This window comes from Scleropages formosus, chromosome 10, assembly GCF_900964775.1.
Source record: "Scleropages formosus chromosome 10, fSclFor1.1, whole genome shotgun sequence".
NCBI lineage: Eukaryota > Metazoa > Chordata > Actinopteri > Osteoglossiformes > Osteoglossidae > Scleropages > Scleropages formosus.
In genome coordinates this window covers 17983239-18001100 of record NC_041815.1, presented here as the reverse complement: position 1 = coordinate 18001100, position 17862 = coordinate 17983239, and the positions used below count along the sequence as shown (strand labels likewise).

The following is a 17862-nucleotide window of genomic DNA, read 5'->3' as shown; positions in this document are numbered from 1 at the left end:
TTACTGATTTCTGCCACCTGTGGTTTTTTAATATTATAGCATTTCTTGAATTTGCTTTCTTGAGACTATGTGTTCATCTGTTACATTGCATTGTATTGTATTATACTCTGTTTAACTGAATGTTGCTTGAAGGCAAACAACATACATCAGTAACCTGTAGACTACCTTCAGTCAGAAATGTGAACATGTAAACTGTCTGACACTAAATACACTCACAAAGACCTTTTCACTAAGTGTGGGGCTGCTGGTAGTATAGTGTAGAGTGGCTGCCTTGGGGCCCAAAGGATGCAGGTTTAAACCAACCTTGAGCGATGTACTTACCCCTAATTGTAATGGCAAAAATAAAGTAAGTAACTGTAAAGTGTTTTGGAGAAAAGCATCAGCACAGTGAACAAATTTAGTAATTTGATAGTGCTGATCATCTCATTAATGTGAAACTGGGGTACCTAGAGGATACAGAGGAAAATACCCAGGCTCTAGTACTGAGGTCTAATGATGTCTTTTTTTAAAGTATGAAACAAGTAGTGTTCAGTCTGTGGTCAATGAGAGCACGCTTAACTAAAGTACTCAAATAATCCTTAGAAGACCAGTTTTAAGCAATTTTATGCTTTTTTCACTTCCAACAAAAATGGTTTAGATTGCAGAGGTTTTCACTTCATGAAATGCAGCATGAAAAACAATATAGTGTAGAGGACATTGAGGTTGCAGAGGTGCCCTTATTAAGCAGGCTGGAAAGGAAGAATGCAAGGAGGAATGAAAAATGCTGGGGTTAGGGTGACCGCAGGCTGGAGATATATGGCTCAATAAGCAGGAATGTCTATGACTAAATAAAAGGCAGAACGAGGGAGTGGAGGAGAAAGGGTGAAAAGGGAGGGAAGGACAGAGGAGGAAAGAGAGAGGAAAAGGGGCGGGAGGAGGGAGAGGGATAAAACGCATGTGGTGCAAGTGTGGCTGAGCTGGTGAATAAAAGGCCCCATACACTGTTAGGAAGGAAAGGACACACTGGGAACTCCCATGTTTTGACAATTATTTCCTCAGGGTTGAACCTGCTGACCTAAGAACTTTTAAGTTACACTGTATTTAGCAATGGGCAGGGCCTCTCTGCAAGGGTTCCTCGTGTTCTGCTGCTGGCTGCTGCTCCTGTTCATCTGTCAACGGGGGTATTCTCACCCACAGTGCCTGGACTACAAGCCTCCTTTTCAGCCTCCAGAGCCATTGACCTTCTGCAAAGAATACATCAAGTTTGGATGCTGTGACAAGGAGAAGGATAACCTGATATCTCAGAGGTACCACCACATCATGGAATACTTTGATCAGTTGGGATCTCTCACTTGTGGAAAATACATCCACAGTATCCTATGCCAGGTAAGCCGTACCAGTGTTTGGCATTTACTCTCTAGCTTGGATAGGAGATAATAAGTGGCGGCACATTCATGTGTACTTTTGCTGTACCTTATACGCCAAGCCAAATTCTCCTGCACTGTAGTAAGGGTTAATGAACTGGCAAAACTAGCACGTAAATGCTTACGTAAAGTTTTACGCTGATCCACGTGACAACGGTATGCCAATTTCTCTGGGTATAACAACACTGTTAAAGGGTAAAGCTAAAGCTGACCTTTTAATTAGCTATTCTTGAATAGTACAATATTATATTATTATGCTACAATGAATAGTTGAACACAAAATACAAAGAGTTATAATACAGGACTCGGATTGCACAATACTCCATATTAGTGCTACTTTTTTAAGAAATGTGCAGAAGGCAAGATGCGTAAAAAGCTATTTATATTTCATTTCAAAGTCATTAGTTTGTAATGCACTTTTTGTAACGCCGTAGCTATATATTTTCATGAGATAACCTTGTATAATTTGGAATGCAAACTCTCAGTTTCCTGCTGAAATTGTGGTGTCCGTCAGGAACTGAAAACACCAGTTGTCGGTTAAAAAAGTCCTGTAGCACCTAAAGAGAAAAATCTGGTCAATGGCTGCTTTTGTGGAGAAATTTATCACAGTTACAGAAGCTACTTGAGATGTTTAAGAAGCCCAATGACCTGCCAAATGACCATTTCCCTTCCAAGCAAGGAACAGGACATATAAGTTTTTCCAGACTGAGGTGGGAACTGAGCCTTGCTGAGGGGTTCACCACAAATTTTGTAGGGATGTAAATATAAATATTGACCCTGTTTCACTTGTGCTGTCCCTTAGCCTTTTGGAAAGCTGGGAAATGCATCACTGTGTAATTTGATTCCCCATATGAGAAATGTTTAGCTGTACACCTCCAAGCAAAATGACGTGACTGACAACGTGGAACGTTTGAAGGAGTGTCTGTCTGCTCTCCTAAACTGTGGCCAAAACGCATGTTATATTTAGTGACTCAGTGTTTTGGAAAGAAAACGAGGTTTCTTTGAGGGTATTTCTGCTGACTTCGGTGAGTCGTAAAGGAAAATCAAAAACACAAGAGTCGAATGTTTTATATGCAGTTCATCTATACACTGTACTTTGTGTCCTTATATTATGTCTGTTGTTTAGTAGTTAGTACGTTTCATCTTTAAACTTTGAACTCCGTTTAGTCATGTACAGCATATGGCTGCAAATGCTTTGAAGGAAAAGAAAACGGAAAAATACACACGTTGCATCCATTATGGATCACCTAAGTCAGGGTAGTCAGCACTGGTTCTAATGGGCCTCAAGGTATAATGGTTTTGTTTCCAGTGTAGACCTTATTACTCAGCCATGACTGAGCTTTCAACAATGTGTTGGGTGAGTTATTATAACTTCAACTGAATGTGTTTGGTAAGAACTCATTATAGTTTCTTAGTTGTGCTGCACAATATTAAGCTTTATAAAGATTTCATGGGGCATTTGTACTTGAAAAACTTAAAATGAAAAAGAATATGAGAAATTTTATTTTGAATCTGTTTAGTAGCAATTTAATATTTAATTTTTCACTATTCAGTATTTAAGAACTAGAAGTTACTTGTTGATTCATAAAAAAAACAGTTTTATTATTACTTTTTAAGGGTGAAAATAAAATTAGATGCATAAACAGTTATGACAGATGTTGCTGTTGATAGCAACTGTCATGACAGCAGTTTTGTTGATTGAAATTGTTTTCATTTAATTTTATATCTGAAATGAGATACAATGCCAAAATTATGAAAGTGCAATAACTTGTTAATGTATCTGGCATAATATATACATCAGTAGTATTCACTGCAGCTACATATTTGGGCTTCTGTTCCTGTGGTAAATAAAAAAAAATATAAACACAGAATAAGGCAAGTGGCTCTGCAGTTACGACAGATGCTGGACGATCATTCCGCAATTCGGAGCTGATGGCTGAAAATGAATGAGCTCTGGAAAGGCAATGCCAGATGGCAGGGTATATTAAAGGCCTGGCAGCTGTAAAACAGAGTGGTGAAGCCATGGCACAAAGAAAGATGTTTTCATCTCCGAACTTCTTATTTGTTGGTAACAAGAAACCAAGTTCTTAAATTTGACTTTTTTCCGATCTTAACCACGTGCAGGAAGGGTGACCAGACAAGCAGCATACTTGTGTGTGGGAAGGTATAAAGTGAACATATTAAAAGATAAAGTTAGTCTTCAGTTACAGTAAAAGAATTCTAAGTTTTCCACAAAACACAAGGTTAGTTCTTTAACTATACAAGAATGGTTAAGCACAGCAGAATTAGTGGCTTTCAGTTGAAAGCAGCTAATTTTAGTTTAAAAACTCCATAGGACCTATTAACTTATTTTTTGCAGGTTTGTACAATGTTTTCTAAGGTATTCAAAGAGTTTTTCCCCATATAACCTGAACATAGCACTGAATTTGCATTAAAAACATTGAAGCTTTGGATCGTTAAAGCAATTACAGTCAATGCTGTGGTATCTGTACCAAGTTTATGTGCAGCGATGATGCTGGTTTTTGCGTCAAAGATTGTTTCAAGAGTAATACTAAAATTCTGAAATATGTAGGTGAAATCCCCGGGGTTTAAAAAAGTACATGTGATGCAGTATGCGATATATCAAAGCACAGCTGCTTCACAATAATTCTCAAGTTGTTTTTATTGTCATTCCTCTATATAGCAATTCTTTGTAGTTCACACTAATTTAAACTGGTCTTGGGCTTTACATGAGGATGTAAGGGTTGCCGAACAAAGTTACCATCCAATTACAGTATATGTCATAAATATTTCTTAATGAGAAACTGTAAAAATTTCCCCCAACTAATATCAAATACTTTTGACTGTCTTGCAAAATTTATCTACATTTTTCTTTGTTTTTGCAGGAATGCTCACCTTACGCTGCTCACTTGTACGATGCTGAAGATGCAAACACACCGATGAGGCAGCTGCCAGGCCTGTGTGCACCCTACTGTTCTGAGTTCTGGAATTACTGTCGCTACACACTCAGCTTGCTTTTGGACAGCAATGTCACTTTGAGCATTGAAGATGACAGAGAGAAGTTTTGTAACTTCTTGGAGCTGAAGGACCCTGAGTACTGCTATCCAAATGTGCTAACAAATGCAGAGCTTAATGCCAATCTGGGAACGGTGCAGGCTGACCCAGAGGGCTGCCTACAGCTGTGCTTGCAAGAGGTGGCCAACGGCTTACGCAACCCAGTGGCCATGGTGCATGCAGATGATGGCACCCGTCGCTTTTTTGTGGCGGAGCAACTGGGCTACGTGTGGGTGTACCTGCCCAATGGCTCCCGTGTGGACCAGCCTTTCCTCAATCTGACCAAAGCTGTGCTTACGTCCAGATGGGCTGGTGACGAGAGGGGCTTCCTTTGTCTCGCCCTACACCCACGCTTCACTGTCACACGCAAGGCTTATGTTTACTACTCTGTTTCGGTGAAAAGGGAGGAGAGGATACGCATTAGCGAGTTTACACTTTCCTCAACGGATATGAACATGCTCGACCACTCATCAGAGAGGTAAATGTAAAGGACTGCTTAAGAAGTGGTACCGCTGAGAACAACAGTTTCACGTGAAGCTTAAAAAGCTCCAGTCATTCATCAGAGCCTGTTTCCACGCTCTTGAAGCATAGCAACAGCTACACTAAGGCCAATCAGAGAAGCCTGTGCATTGTCTTCACAAACTGAAGAAACAGCCCTCTTGTATTTTATTAATCCAATTTAGTCTGGGTTTAATGATGCAAATACAGAGTGACTTGGCAAAATCTTCATACATTTTAAAATTTTGTTGCATAAAACATTATATACAACATGCACTAATGTAGGAGATTAAGTGGTATAAACAACATTTTATTTATTTTAGATGTGGAATAAAAACTAACCCCCCCACCCACCATCCACATTGTAAACTCATGAAGCTATCCTTAAGTGATTTAGATACTCCAAGAAAAAAAAGTTGCAACAAAGGCGCACAGATACGTTCATTACAAATGTTTATTGGAACACCGGCACAGAGCAAGAGGTATCGCCAAGTAACAATGGAAATAATGCTCTTGGTCCGAGGACACCTTTTCCTCTAGGATCTACACCTCAAGCTAATCTTTCCAGCCTTATTTGGTTTAATCACACTCCCCAGCAGGCATTCACTCCCTTATAATCCCTATCAGGCCCCACAGCAGCTGGAGAACCATTTTACAATTTTCCTACAACTCTCATTATTCCTAGCTATTTACAATAATACACAATACAATAATACAGCTATTACAGTAATTCCTGCTTGAATGTGGCGCTCTTCAATAATGTGGGTCATTACAATATTGAGTATTTTTTCAGTGACAGACAAACTGAAAGGTACGCAGGTAGGGAAGACAAGATATATTCTTTGTGATACCATTTAGACTTTATTAAGCACTAAGTCTGGCACCAACAGGACACTGGATTGGACAGAACTTCATTGTGGATTAACAAACCGTCCCTCCTGTGGATTAACAAACTTTCCTTCTTGTGGATTAACAAGGCAGATGTAGGAGTTTTCTGTGAGAACTAATTTAAAACTCCTACAGTGGTCTTTGGCTGCAACTGGGGAAAATTAGCTATTTAAAGATTACTACACAAACACATCCTGTGTAGAAGGGTGGCAGGGGGAAGTATTTGCTCTGTGTGTGTGTGGCATAAACTAAAAACATGTCATCTTGCAAACGCAATACCAACAAGAAGACATTGTTGAAGCAAACTGTGTTCTAGTGATGCACATATTATTATTATTATTATTATTATTATTATTATTATTATGGGGGTGCGGTGGCGCAGTGGGTTGGACTGCAGTCCTGCTCTCCAGTGGGTCTGGGGTTCAAGTCCCGCTTGGGGTGCCTTGCGACGGACTGGTGTCCCGTCCTGGGTGTGTCCCCTTCCCCCTCCGGCCTTACACCCTGTGTTGCCGGGTAGGCTCCGGTTCCCCGTGACCCCGTAAGGGATGAGCGGTTCTGAAAATGTGTGTGTGTGTGTGTATTATTATTATTATTATTATTATTATTATTATTATTATTATTGTCATCACTGGTAGACAATTATCCAGAATAAGTCATGGCTGTTACAGCTAAAAAGGCATACATCAACTGTTGTATTGTCTTTCACACATTCTATAGTTGGCCTTTTATGTTAACAGGAAATAATATAAGAGGAAGGAGGATGGAGTTGTCATTAAGGTATAGAATGACATCTGTTTGTCTTATAGAAGTTGAACCACTCCAGCACAGTAGTGGAAAGGCCTAGGCACTCCTTCAGCCTGTGCTACAGAATGAATACTGTCGGGAAACCTGCATCAGCTGACAACAAGATGTTGATGGTGACTCTGGCCAGGGAAGTTTCAGTACAGTGATGTGGAGAAAAACCGGATTGAAATTATTCATTTTTAACAGTTCATTTGCACCTAGATATGAGAGATGCTTTTCTGCAACGACCATTTAGAAAAAAGTTTCTGAGAATAGAAAGATCCAGGTTGAGTTTCAAAATCGATATTTTAAATGAATATGGAACCACCCCAGATGATAGAGAGGTATTAATTACTCCAAATATCGGTTTGATAACTGATAACCAATGTAACTAAAACAGCAGGAGGTCAATTTGGATAACAGGATCAACGTGGCCAGTTTTCTGCGCGTATCATATTTCACATCATTGTGAACTTTAAAGTTACTGAGAACTGCAATGCCACACAGCTTTGATACTATGGCCACAAGTTAATTTCCAAATGCTGTCAGAAACACAGGCAGGCTCCAGTGGTCTCTGAATAAGTGCCATAAAAACAATTATATTTAGTTTATCTGAATCATGATATGCCGGTTCTTAGTAATCTATTATATCCAAGCTTAATCCAGTACTTAGGTTTTTAAATGTTTGTCATGTGTTTTGAGGCTTCATGTAAATTTTTAAATTTATATGGTTACTGTACCTCAAATATTGGTTCAGAATCACTTAAACAAGAGTCATATAAATGTCCAAGTTTAAATTTTCCTGTATGTTCTTTACAAAAAATGTATTAAAGTTATTTACAGAGAAGTTAAAAAAACAGATTTAAATTAAAAGGTAGCAAGAAACAGCCCCAAAAGATTTCTAGTGTAAGCACAACGAGAAATGTCTGAACAAATATTACAGTCTCAAACACAGCAGTGACACAAGTAGGGAACTTTTTTGTCAAACCCTGAGTTGCCTACTCGCTTTCAGCCAGATATACTGTTTCATCCCTCAGCCGGATAGACCATTTTATCCCTGATTCTGGGAGCACACACACACACACACACACACACACACACACACACACACACACACACACACACACAGACACACAGAGGCTGTCTGAAACCGCTTATCCTGAGCGGGGTCGGAGTGAACTGGAGCCTAACCTGGCAACACAGGGTGCAAGGCTGGAGGGGGAGGGGACACACCCAGACAAGCCACCAGTCCGCCGCAAGGCACCCCAAGTAGGGCTTCACCACCAGACCCACCGGAGAGCAGGACCCGGCCAAACCTGCTGCCCCACCGCACTCCCCTGATCCTGGGCAACTACAAATAGAGTAAAGTGTCATCTTGACTGTGTGATTTTATTAACTTTCAGAAAAGAATGCAGGAATTTTTCAAACCAGTGAAATATTTTAACTGCCAGTAGAGCATGAAAGCAATGTAAGTTTGGACCTGTTACAGCCATGTCACCTACATGCAAACATTCCTTATGACTGCAACACCCAGCCTGGAGAAAACTGTCAAAGAGCATTTACAGAACTTTAACCTAACAGTTACATTCTTAGGGTTAGGTTTCCACAGAGAGATTGCAACATATCTCACTTCAAACACAGTATGCCACAATATGTTATAGCTTAATAGGGGGTGTGGTGGCGCGGTGGGTTGGACCGGGTCCTGCTCTCCAGTGGGTCTGGGGTTCGAGTCCCGCTTGGGGTGCCTTGTGGCGGACTGGCGTCCCGTCCTGGGTGTGTCCCCTCCCCCTCCGGCCTTACGCCCTGTGTTGCCGGGTAGGCTCCGGTTCCCCGTGACCCCATATGGGACAAGCGGCTCTGAAGATGTGTGTGTGTGTGTGTGTTATAGCTTAACGCTCCTAAATTTACTAAACTTCTTAAACATAAACTTTAAATTTCTTAAACTTTAAAACTGAAGTTTTAACGTTATAATGAGTAGATGCATATTTGTTATGTAGTGTATGTGTTTGGGGGGGTGTGGTGGCGCAGCGGGTTTGATGGGTTCCTGCTCTCCAGTGAGTCTGGGGTTTGAGGTCTGCTTGGGTTCCTTGTGATGGACTGGCATCCCATCCTGTGTGTGTCCCATCCCCTTCCAGCCTTGTGCCCTGTGTTACCTGGTTAGGCTCTGGTTCACCGCAACCCTGCTTGGGACAAGCAGTTTCAGACTGTGTGTGTATGTGTTTAAAAAAGGTAACTTACATTCTGCTTGGAATAATGACATAGCTTTCGGCTGAGACTAATAAACATTATAGGCAATTTAGATGTACTCGAGCACACTGTATCTTATATGGGGGATAAATCTGTTCAGACAAAACGAGCATAAAAACTCCATAAATACTAAGCTGGCCAAGACAAGAATGTGAATTGTAGTTCAAGTTTTAATTCCCATTTTATAGTGACCCAATCTAAAAGAGCTGCTTTTCCCCATCAGTTGAGCCTTAGGGTACCATACAGTTGTCAAGATTTAGCTACAGGCAGCAGAAGCTTAACTGCAGATCAGGAAGAAAGCAGAGTCAGACAGCCATGAGGTCGGAACCAGAATTCAGGAACAATGGGCTGGAATGAAAACAGGATATCAAACTGAAGCTCAGGACGAAAACAGGCTGGGATCAAGAGCCATCACGGGTAGCAGATAAGGATTTGGCTTCATCACTTTATAGAAAGGCTAAAAGAGTGAACAATGAAGTCCTTGTTAGCCTCTGTTTATTGGTCCCCTAACCTTTCAGACTGTTAACTCTTTGCATTTGTTTTTGATGTTTTGCGGCACAGGTCAAGTCTGGGTTCTTACAACTTTAGAGGGGTCATGTTAAGTTTGATTAACACTCACCGTCTGGTCTCATACTTATCCACTTTCACTCCTTATTCCAAAGTTGTGTCATAAGGATGAAGACTCACAGTACGCTTTAGATTTAGAGTACATATGTCACAATTTTTTAGCTTCTGTTGCTTGCTTCACAAAATATTTTAAAACATTTCTCTGCACCAATGTTTTGCAAAACAGACACTTGTCTCTGAACAAATAATTATTCCACATAGAGCCGACCAAAATCAATGTCTATGTGAAATGTTTCATGAATTTCAAAGAAATTAAATTTACTTTGTTTTCAAAAGACAGAACTGGCATCAGTTTGAAGATACCTTTCTTCATCCATACTCCTTGCATCTTCACCTCTTTGGTGAGTCAGTTTAATGACTCACACACATACATAGAGCAGCCTGGGCTGCATGTTTTTAAAGCTGGTCATAATACCTCCATTTAAATTGTAAATTTTCATAATATTATGCAGTTTTGTACAATTTGTATGGTTGCTTTCAAGTTTTTTTGGATAGCGCCCTGAAAAATCTTCAATATACTGTAAAACTGTGTAAAAGATACTCCTGTCAGATGAGGGACTCCCATAAAATTTTATTACAGCCTTCTTCTATGCTTACAAAGCATGCCAATTTTAAAGCATTTGCTCTCTTGCAGAGTGAAGCATAATCCACCATGTATATTCTTTCTCAGCACATCTGAAGAATGAAGCACGATGTTCTACGTTTTTGGCAGAGAATAAAAATTCATTATACACTTTAAGGACAAGTGTTTCTATATCAAAGCTTCAGAGCTCATGCTTTTTTAATCAGTTGTGAGTTAGGTGGAATGTGAATCCAACTGTAATAAGCTTGTTACTGGTTTATTTAAGGTTCTAGTAAACTGATTCGTGTTTCCTTAAATTTACAGAAGCATCTTCATTTACATATGATGACACATCATATACACCAAAATCGTTCTCATGCAAATTGTTGATGTTGTGTGTTGGAGTTGTGTTGCTTGTTTTGTTGTAAAATCCAGTAAAGCCCATTTAATCCCACTGTCAAAGAAAAATTTCCTAATCCTCTTTTTTGATGTATTGGATATATTTGATTTTTAAACTGTTTAGTAATAGTTCTAGACATCTGGGAGGCAAAACTCTTCTGTAATGCATTGTTTTTCCTGTAAGAGATCATAATCCTTTTTCGACTTTGCATAACATTTTGATGCCATGATTAGCATCATTGACATTGTGTGAAAAACCATGGAAATCCTGCCCTGCCGCAACTAAGGTTTTCTTGTGACAAGTCTTTTAGCAAAGAAAAAAAAGCTCAAAAGCATTCTCTTATGTCATTTATCCCCTCCTTTCTTATCATTAGGATGAATAGCGAAAATCATATTTCACAGACAATCCATGACATTGTAAGAGAAATACCTCAAGCAGTTTTCTTATATCAATAGCAATTTAGTTTCAGAGAATTGAAAAAGCACAGTCTTGCACATTAGTTGAGCTTGGTTTTGAATTGCAGCTCTTTTTTCAATGAACAGCTAACAACGGAATTATGTTTGAATGTAGCAATAAAAAATAACAAACTGCTGTTTTCCTTTTAACAGTGTTTCCAGGAAATTAAGAATTCAATTTACATACTGGTCCATCAAGGCCAGTATTGAAAACACATCCCTGTAAGATGTTGTTTTCAAATGAGAAAAAAAAAAATTGAATGTACAGAACAGTTATCATTTTGCAATTTTTAAATATAAAGAAAATTTGCCAAGATGAACCTCATTACCACTTTCTCTGTTGATCTGCATTATGTTAATTTTGGCACTGCTGTAGTGCATTGTGTTTTGTATGAAATGCATTTCCTAATAACATGAAAAATATGACTTTCTATAACTTCAATATCTTTGTGCATTGTTTAATTTTGACACTAGTGATACCATCATGATACATAATATGATGTGGTGCTTTTCATTTCAAGAGATTTCCACATGCTCTAATGAAATACCTTGTAATGTACTATAGATCTTCAATATGCACATGATACTACTGGAAAAGCTTTCAACCTAGACAGAATCTGCCTATAAATTAAATTTTTCAAATTATAAAACTAATGATCATTTATTTGTTCTTGCAATATGGAAAAATATATGTATCTATTTGCTAACAAATACTAATCACACCTCTGTTGGCACCTTCAAACCCGCTATTAGGTTTTACTGTTGTTTGTACTTTTATGACCTAATGTACTTTTCTATGTATTTATATCCTAATGAAACATTTAAATCATTCTTCATTTTAGAATTCTGCTGGAAGTTGTGGAACCTGCTTCCAATCACAATGGTGGACAACTTCTCTTTGGGTATGATGGCTACCTCTACATTTTTATTGGAGACGGAGGAAAAGCAGGGGACCCATTTGGCAAGTTTGGGAACTCACAGAACAAGTAAGTATAATCGTACAGAGCAACAATTAGTTCCCAAAATGCAGGACATTTTTACGTTAACGATATATGTAAAAATACATTTCATATGAATTTATAAACATGTATGGAAGAAGTGATTACACAAAACCACTGTAAGACTTCAAAATTAATTTTCAATATGTGCAACATAACATAACATAACAAACATAACATAACATAACTAAAATGTTTACATTTTAAATCCCTAGAATGTAAATACATGGAAGTATTGTGACAGCTCCCTCGAGCAAATACATTTGGGGAAAACACTAATCTGATTTACATTTACATATTACATAGACAGCAGACCTTTGATAATTTTTAATTCAAAATAATGGAAGTGGATTACACATGATGTAACTGAGACTCTTACAATTTACTGTATTGTAGAATTAGGATTACTATCTAATAAGGTCTTGCTCTAGCACTCATTTTCCATTGTACTGCTCGGAACAGTTTTCCAGTAAACTAAGAATGCATTCATCATATTAAGGCAAAGTAGAATGGAACACAGTTTATTACTGTTTGAACATTTGTGTCAGCATCAGCAAAGACTGTGATAAATGTGTTTAAATCTTTAAATACCCATAAAAATATAGTTATGGAATGCTAACTTTGTGAACTAGGTGAACCATGAATGAGCGCTTGCAGAGCAAAGCTCATCATGAATCCATTACAAGTTCAGCAACAGAAGGAAATATTACAAAGACCATCCCTCCTCAGTCATCTGAACGCTCTAGACCGTAAATCTTAAATCCATTAATGCGAGAGGCATAATCAGTTAGGGTGAAAAACCGTTAAAATGCTGTTCACAAAAAAAAGAAAAAACACTTTTAAATGAGAATACCACTGCTTTCTCAAAATTAAAATCTAGAAGGATTTAATTTGAGTGGAATCAACCCAATCATCTAATTTTTCTGTTAATGCATATGTCCACTTCTGCATGCAGGTCCACGCTGTTGGGTAAAGTACTGCGTATTGACGTGGACAACAATGATGGCAGGCCATACAGTGTCCCATTAGATAACCCCTTTGTCGGGGAAAAGGAGAGCCGACCTGAAATCTATGCCTACGGTGTACGGAACATGTGGCGCTGCTCTATTGATCGAGGAGACCCTGTCACGGGCCAAGGAAGAGGACGAATGATTTGTGGTGATGTTGGGCAGAACAAGTTTGAAGAGGTGGACCTAATCATCAAAGGAGGAAACTATGGTTGGAGGGCAAAGGAGGGCTTCTCTTGCTATGACAAAAAGCTGTGCCTGAACTCATCACTGGGTAAGATCAGCACTTAGGCTGGAATTGTGGAGAACATGTGAGCACTGAATGACCATGACCATGAACCATTATTTAATCGTTAACCATTAAAACTGCCCTGAAGTGGGAAGATTGAATATGGGAGGCACTATTATGAATTATCTTTCAAGAAAAAATTAAAATGGGCTATATTATTATCATCTTAAAAAATGTAACTAAAGAAACAGTAAAGAGATCTGTTCTGCCATCTTTGGTGTTGAACTATCCTGTGCTCATTCTTTTTAGATGATATTCTGCCTATTTTTGCATACCCTCACAAACTGGGGAAGTCTGTCACTGGGGGCTATATCTACAGAGGATGTGAGATGCCCAATTTGAATGGAATCTACATCTTTGGAGATTTCATGAGTGGGTATGTTACAAATGCACAATTTGTTTTCCCAGAAATGTTTAGTATGGAGCAGCTGTTTTCTGTATTGTTGCTGTGTGGCTAAGTGATTGAAAGGGAACATAGATATCAATTCCCACTACAGTGGCCATTTATTGCAAGACAAAAACACTGGCTGACATTCAAGTGGTTCTTATAATAAAACTGAAGTAAATGTAAAATACAGACGAGCCCAAAGACAGAGATGCTAAGGTTTTTCCCAAAACTAACAATCTATTCAAATCTAACTGTCACCATCAAAACCCAAAGCCACTCTGTGACACATTTCAAATGCTTGGTTAAAATCATTTGCCCAGTTTTATGCTGGTCTGTGATGATCTGCCCATTATCACTTAAGTATAGACCTAAGCCTATTCAGAGGAGCTATTATCTAACACTTTTTGTTAGCTGTTTGTAGTAATGCTGGTTCGGTGTTCAGTAAACCATAAGAAGCTCTAGCTGTTCAGATTATTAAAGTTTCGATGTTAAATCCACCCAAAGCACATATTTATACTGCATTTCATTTCTCATAATCAGAAGCATTTATATTAAATGTTCTCCTAGATTTGACAAGTAAAACATCCAACTGTTTATTAAATAGCATAAAATGACAAAAAGAAAATCAACCAGTTGTGAAGTGTAACACCAGTACACTTTGTTATTTTTGTCTCCAAGGCGCTTGATGTCCCTCAAGGAGAACCTGACCACAAGAAAATGGATGTACAATGAGATCTGTATGGGTAAAGGACAAACATGTAACTTCCCCAAGCTCATCAATAGCTACCATAAATACATTATCTCCTTTGCTGAAGACGAGGCAGGTAACCTTGACTACCTCACGCTTATTTTACCGTCCTGCTGCTGAAGCCAAAAAAACTGGCTCTGGGAATTGTTCCCCAAAGAAACCTGAAAAGAATTGCTATATTTTCTGTATTTCAGAACGGAATTGGGTAACTGTGAGCTTTGTTGCTCAGTTCAGTGGTTTGAATATGACAACTGGAAAAAAATTGCTTATTTTAATTATAAATTAAATAGTACTTTAATCCTTTTATTTTTAAATGGTCTAATTACACACACACACATTCGCTGAAACTGCTTGTCCCAAGAGGGGTCATGGTGAACTGGAGCCTAACCCGGCAACACAGGGTGCAAGGCTGGAGGGGGAGGGGACACACCCAGGGCAGGAGGCCAGTCCGTCGCAAGGCACCCCATGCAAGACCTGAATCTCAGACCCACCAGAGAGCAGGCCCTGGCCAAGCCCGCTGCGTCACTGCACCCCATTAGGATCTAACTATTATTATTTAAATTTAAATTAATGTATATGTGGAGAGTAGGTGCAATATTCAGACTAGTGTGGGCCAGGTAGGAATTATGAAATTACGGAATTATGATAAAGAGTGTTTGGGAAGCAGTAGCTATTATAGCTCAAACCTCAGTCATTCAAAATGGTATCGCATTTAATGTTTCACTTAGCTGAATTCTGTTACTTGTAATTTGTTTTAAAGTAACATGTCAGCTGGAAAGATGTGGAACATTAGACACCCACATCATTTGGCACACTACTGCCTGCGATGCTAACATTTCCTGACCAGTGACTTGATGGGAAAATTATGAATGAAATGAGAAATAACTTGAATTGAAAAAATGCCATTTTCTCTCCCTGTCTCTTTGTAAAGGCTGTATTTGATTAATAGAAACGTAATTTAATTGGATGGCCCTTGTACAAAATCAGTAAGGTCTTCGTTTCATGGTATTAATGTATAGTGACATCAAGTAAGTTTGAAAGACAAAATGGACAGCACTAAAGTCATTTCATGTTACTGCTCTTCAAAATATTTCACTGGCATACTATCTTTTCTGGCAGAGGACACAGCTAGTGCCTCACAGTTCCTGGACCATGCATTCAAATCCAGTTCAATCTATGTGGACTTTACTTGTTCTCCCCATGTTTGTGTGGGTTTCCTAAAGGTGCAGTTCAAAAGTCATGTTTCAGATAGACTGGTTACTTTAAATTACCCTTTGTGTGTATGCATAACAGCACAAATGCATGTATCATAGACACATAATGGGCAATTCCAGGGTTTACCCAGTCTATTTGTTTTTGGATGGGTTCCAGACTGCTGCAGTCCTGCACTGGTGAAGCAGTTATTTACAATAGGTAGATACATGGGCAGATGAAAGTATTGGATAGAATAGGTGAAAGTATTGTTTGAATGTTTTTGTGGGTATCATTGCAAACTTTGATAATGTTCTTGCCTGTGAATGTTTTTAGGAGAACTATACTTCTTGTCAACTGGGATTCCTAGTGCAGCTGCCCGTTCTGGGGTTATCTATAAGATAGTAGACCCCTCTAGGTAAGAGGTAAAATGTCTCAGAGCTGTACTGTAAAACACATTTTTGGGCACACTGATGTTTTCTGTTCATGTGAACTGGGTTTCTTGTTGCATTAGAGAATGTAAATCCAGTTTAGAATATTCTAATCACATCAATTAAGCAAATTCTTGAAGTATTTCAGATACAAAAAAAATAATAATTAACTACTGCAATTTTAGTCCAGGCACAAAAAGGTTGTCTCTGGTGTAGATGCTGAATAACATTGTTTCAAACAATTCTCCTTCCAATTTCAGGAGAGCACCTCCAGGAAAATGTGTCGTCAGACCCACTCTTGTCAAAGTAAATGGCAGACTGATTCCCTTCCGACCTCTTCAAGGCAAGTAACACCATGATCTGCAGCAGAATACTCAGCATTGCTCATTTTCAATTCTATTACCCACAATTCCGGTGCCATTCAAACTCAACAACTGGCAGTGTTGACAGTTGCCAGTGCTTTGGCTGTCTTGTATTTTTCAGAATTTGTGATCAACAAAAAACCTACCACAACTGCTTCTACAACCACATCAAGGACAAGGACTCGCACAAACAGGCCATTACCATCTCCTGTTAGCCCTACCATCAAGCCTAAATCTGGCAGCCGACAAACAACTATACCCATTACCTCTGCCATCAAAAGGCTTTTACCCAAATCTGCTGTAACAGCTGCACCAACAACAGCAAAGTCCAACCAGGCAACTACAATGATTCTTGTTTCAGGCACCTCAGCCCTTCAGGTCAATACCTCTCCAACTCTTCAGCACCAATATGGTATTTTCACTACTACTGCCATTCCAAGACATACTGTCTCATATACTCCTAACAGCAGAAGGCCTATTCAAATCAGTACAAGCTCAGCTAAAAGGCAACACACCACAGACAGAGGACATTGGGTGTATTTGAAAAATCCTCATACCACTCCTAAGCCCCTGTATTGGACACCAATGCCCAAGCCCACTATCAAAACACAAACACCCACCTTAATACTTTTGAGGACAAATAAGAAGTCCACTAGGCAACAAGACAATAAACAAAACTCTGCAGAGAGGTTACAGCGGGCAGGGGTCAACAGGAAGGGCCAGAGTTCCAATCCAGGAAAGTCACATCGGCGTAAATATCGACAGGGGGCAGTGCGGTTGGTTAGTGTTAAGAAGCTGCCTGACCGGGGTCGAGTGGAGATCTTTGTGAAAGGGGAATGGGGCACAGTGTGTGATGACCTGTTCAATAGTAAGGCAGCAACCGTGGTATGCCGTCAGCTAGGCTTCCCGTTTGCTCTGCGGGTGGCCAAGCGAGCAGAGATGGGTGCAGGAAATGGACTAAACATTCTTCTAGATGATGTGGAATGTGAGGGCACAGAGAAGACATTGCTAGAGTGCAAAAGAACCAGACTTGGCAAGCACAACTGTTCCCACCAGGAGGATGTCGGGGTGGTATGTGGGTACAATAAGTATGAGAACTGAGGGAAACTGTAGGTCAAAGCTCAAATCTACTAAAGCAATATATTCAGGTTTTTTACAGTTTAAATGTCATATTCTTTCCATTTTCAAATAGAAACATTAATAAAATATTTATTAGCTAGTCTTGAAAGGGCCACTGAAATTTATATTCGTAGAAATCCAGGCACAAAAATTTTCCTTTACCTGTTCAGCACACCTCTTTACTCATTTGTGAGTCAAATCACAGGTTAATAGTTTGTCCTTGCTAAGGTTGATGGCGCTCGGAGCATATCCCAGAATCACTGGACACTAGGCTAGGAGGGGTATAGCCTGGCCGGGATGTCAGCTCATCAGAAGGCAGCCACACACTCACTCACACATTCACACACTAAAGGCAATTTAGCATCACAATTCACCTGAGATATGACATGGGCATGTCAGAAAAATCTAAGAA

At 39.3% G+C, this 17862-nt stretch overlaps 1 protein-coding gene across 1 annotated transcript; it reads left to right on the top strand.

The window, feature by feature from the left end:
* The first annotated feature begins 1086 nt into the window (after positions 1-1086).
* On the top strand, positions 1087-17432 carry LOC108928664 (HHIP-like protein 1). The gene is made up of 9 exons (XM_018742708.2): positions 1087-1365; positions 4289-4935; positions 11760-11903; positions 12871-13196; positions 13461-13587; positions 14278-14423; positions 15875-15956; positions 16230-16312; positions 16453-17432. The coding sequence occupies exons 1-9, from the start codon at positions 1087-1089 to the stop codon at positions 17430-17432; spliced, it is 2814 nt and encodes a 937-aa protein (XP_018598224.2).
* The last annotated feature ends 430 nt before the right edge of the window (positions 17433-17862 follow it).

Coding starts and splice junctions, on each gene's coding strand:
- LOC108928664 (XM_018742708.2), top strand. CDS start 1,087: ATGGGCAGGGCCTCTCTGCAAGGGTTCCTCGTGTTCTGCTGCTGGCTG. Junction 13,197..13,460: donor GTGCCTGAACTCATCACTGG/GTAAGATCAGCA, acceptor CATTCTTTTTAG/ATGATATTCTGCCTATTTTT. Junction 14,424..15,874: donor CTTTGCTGAAGACGAGGCAG/GTAACCTTGACT, acceptor GAATGTTTTTAG/GAGAACTATACTTCTTGTCA.